Source organism: Cucurbita pepo, unplaced genomic scaffold (genome assembly GCF_002806865.2).
Source record: "Cucurbita pepo subsp. pepo cultivar mu-cu-16 unplaced genomic scaffold, ASM280686v2 Cp4.1_scaffold000258, whole genome shotgun sequence".
NCBI classification, from domain to species: Eukaryota; Viridiplantae; Streptophyta; class Magnoliopsida; order Cucurbitales; family Cucurbitaceae; genus Cucurbita; species Cucurbita pepo.
The window spans coordinates 90,621-94,302 of NW_019646506.1; the positions used below are offsets into that span (position 1 = coordinate 90,621).

Genomic DNA, 3,682 nt, shown 5'->3' on the forward strand with positions numbered 1-3,682 from the left:
AATTTTAACACCAGTCTAGCTAAGCATCTGGCCTATCTTTTACCTTACTAAAATTAAACATCAGAGATGTCACGAATGAGCATCACAGTTCATTAGGCCATATGCTATCATTTGATTTTAGTTGTCAAACAATATATGGTTAAATTTGTTACCCATAAGAGTATATAAACATGAAAAGGCAGAAATGAAATAATCATACAAATCCCTTCCTTACATTCACTGAATAAAGAAAATGGTTGTATCGACGATACCCATCTACCATGGCAGAATTGAGACTGTAGAGTTCTCCAGCTTCACTCGGCAAGTGTTGGGTGGGCGGTGGTTTTCTCTTTTTGCTTCGTTTCTTGTAATGACAAGCGCCGGTGCGTTTTATTTGTATTCTCATTTCTCCAAAGACATTAAAGAAACGCTCAAATGTGACCAAACAACACTCAACAAGATTGGGTTTTACAAAGATATTGGATCAAACATCGACATTTTCTCTGTTCTTCTTGTTGAAATCGCGCCATCTTGGATCCTTCTCGTCATTTGCTCTGCGGTTAACTTCATTGGCTACTTCAAGATATGGCAAGGCGTCGTTGGAAAAATTGTGCAACCATCTGTTGAGTACTTTTGCTTTTACATGGCCATGGGGGGAAACTCTCAAATTTTAGCCAATTCAGGTAATGCCAGGATGGTTGGGAGGGAGTCTCACGTTGACTAATTTAGTAAATGATCATGAGTTTATGATGGTAGGAGGCTTTTTGGGGAAACCCAAAACAAAGCCATGAGAGGTTACGCTCAAAGGGGACAATAACATACCAGAGAGTCGTGGTTCCTAACATGGTATTAGAGCCAGACATTGAGCGGTGTGCCAGCGAGTAAGCTGGGCCTCTAAAGGTGGTGGATTCTGAGATCTCACATTGATTGGAGAGGGGAACGAAACATTCTTAAGGATGTGGAAACCTCTCCCTNAGGATGGTTGGGAGGGAGTCTCACGTTGACTAATTTAGTAAATGATCATGAGTTTATGATGGTAGGAGGCTTTTTGGGGAAACCCAAAACAAAGCCATGAGAGGTTACGCTCAAAGGGGACAATAACATACCAGAGAGTCGTGGTTCCTAACATGGTATTAGAGCCAGACATTGAGCGGTGTGCCAGCGAGTAAGCTGGGCCTCTAAAGGTGGTGGATTCTGAGATCTCACATTGATTGGAGAGGGGAACGAAACATTCTTAAGGATGTGGAAACCTCTCCCTAGTGGACGCGTTTTGGAAGCCCAGAAGGGAAAGGCCAAAGACCAAAGAGAACAATATTTGTTACGGATTGGTTTGGGCGTCCTACATTGACTAATTTTCTTAAGGCCTTTTCGAGAAGCCCAAAACAAAACCAAACCCATGAGAACTTAGGCTCAAAGTGGACAATATCATACCATTGTGGAGAGTCATGATTTCTAACATGGTATCAAAGCTAAACACTGAGCGTTGTGTCAGCGAGGACACTGGTCCCTAAAGGTGGTGGATTGTGAGATCCCACATTGGTTGGAGAGGGGAACAAAACATTCTTAAGGATGTGGAAACCTCTCCCTAAGTAGACACGTTTAAAACCTTGAAATGAAGCCTGGAAGAGAAAACCCAAAGACCAAAGAGATCAATATTGTTAGTTGTCGGCTTGGGCATCCCACGTTGGCTAATTTTTCTTGAAGTCTTTTAGGAAAGTCCAAAAAAAAATACCACATCATATATACCATTATGAAGAGTCGTAATGTCTCATAATTAGCTTATAATTCTTGTTTGCTTTCAACAGTGGTGCTAGTGACATGTGTGAGGAACTTCCCGGAAAGAAGAGGGGTGATATTGGGGCTTTTAAAGGGCTTCTTAGGCCTAGGAGCGGCTGTACTGTCCCAAATTTACCTAGCCATTTATGGTCATGATACCAAATCTCTGATTCTGTTCATTGCGTGGTTTCCATCCTTGATTACTCTGATTTTTGCCTTTTCAATCAAGGAAGTGAAAATTGTGAAACACCCACATGAGTTCAGAGTTTTCGTTCAGTTTCTATGCATCACCCTCATTTTAGCTATATTTCTCATAGTGTTAACCATCATTCAAAGAATAGTTGAATTTGATCAATCAGCACACATATTAGTGATGATTGCAATCATGGGTTTGCTAATTCTTCCATTGTTCATAGCCATTAGAGAAGAAATGGTTCATTGGAATCTTAACAAAATGACCAAATTTGAAAAATGCCAAACATCAGCCTCTATAATTTCATATTCCTCTTCCACATTACAACATTCAAGAAATTCATATCTTTCAAACATTTTCAACAAACCCGAAAGAGGAGATGATTACACAATTCTTCAAGGAATTTTCAGCATTGACATGCTCCTCATATGCCTTACAATGTCAATTGGTATCGGCTCAAGCCTTACAGCCATGGACAACCTCGGCCAAATCGGAGAATCCCAAGGATACTCAGCTCAATCTATCAATGCAATAGTCTCCATCATCAGCATTTTTAACTTCATTGGAAGAATCTTTTCCGGGTTCGTTTCAGAAATCTTGCTCGAACAATACAAATTTCCCCGACCCTTGATGCTGACACTAACCCTTTTGGTGTCGTGCATTGGTTACTTATTGGTGGCCTTCCCCTTTTATAATTCACTCTACATTGCATCAATCTTAATTGGGTTTGCTTTTGGGTCTCAAGTTCTATTGGATATCACCATAATTTCAGAGATTTTTGGTCTTAAACATTACGCTATATTTTATAACATTGCGCAACTCTCTTGCCCAATTGGGACTTATGTTCTAAACGTGTTGGTGGCTGGGAAACTCTACGACAAGGAAGTGAAGACATGGATTGCTTCAAGTGAATATAAATGCCATGGGGAACAGTGTTACAGAGATTCTTTCACGATTTTGACTGGGATGTCGTTGTTGGGAGCTGCAATATCTTTGATTTTGGTGAAGAGAACGAGGGAGTTTTATAGAGGGGATATATACCAGAAGTTTAGGGAAGATATGGATTCTTTGAGGGAGGAAGTGGAACTTTACTCTCTTGATGAGAGGCAGAATGAAGCTGAAAGCATACATGTTCATAAAGAAGTTACCATTTTCAAGAAATGATGTTTGCATGCAACTCTATTGGTTCTTCAAGATGGGCACTTCCCCAAGAGAAGGTTCACCCTTTCTCTTGTTTACAAAGACCATGGTGCATACGAGAAGTTGGATTTGAGATGAATAAGAGGCGTCATCGAATGTGAGAAGGAAGTATTTTCAATTTGGGGGAGACAAATGGCTAATGAAGTGTTTGAGAGGGCCAACCAAATTGACTATGTGCACAATCCAAACTCTCCTACTTTGTAAACATTTTCTCACGTTTAATTATTGAACCACTTTTGAAAGGGTAGCTAAATGTTAAAGGCTCCCATTTATTTATTTATTTATTTATTTCATATCATGTAAAGACCATATTTTTTTCGAATAAAAACAAGATCACCACTGTATGGTGTCCATGGCGACGCCGTTATCTGTATAAGAGGTGTCTTACCTTTACCTAAAAAAATAAGAATAGAATGTGACTTGAATATTTTTTAAAAAAATACATGGTAAGTAACCCCACTATTGAGGTTGGGAAATGCATACACAAACAATCATAGTAGACCTATCCTTTCATAAAAATATTTCATGGCTTTG

At 39.6% G+C, this 3,682-nt stretch overlaps 1 protein-coding gene across 1 annotated transcript; it reads left to right on the forward strand.

Moving 5' to 3' along the window:
* The first annotated feature begins 232 nt into the window (after positions 1 to 232).
* On the forward strand, positions 233 to 3,112 carry LOC111784665. The gene is made up of 2 exons (XM_023665298.1): positions 233 to 662; positions 1,785 to 3,112. Exons 1-2 carry the CDS (start codon positions 233 to 235, stop codon positions 3,110 to 3,112), a joined length of 1,758 nt encoding a protein of 585 aa, XP_023521066.1.
* The last annotated feature ends 570 nt before the right edge of the window (positions 3,113 to 3,682 follow it).

Bases quoted from the DNA above. Each gene is read 5' to 3' on its own strand.
- LOC111784665 (XM_023665298.1), top strand. From the start codon at position 233: ATGGTTGTATCGACGATACCCATCTACCATGGCAGAATTGAGACTGTA. The intron at 663-1,784 runs GTAATGCCAGGA...TGCTTTCAACAG, and splicing joins TCAAATTTTAGCCAATTCAG to TGGTGCTAGTGACATGTGTG.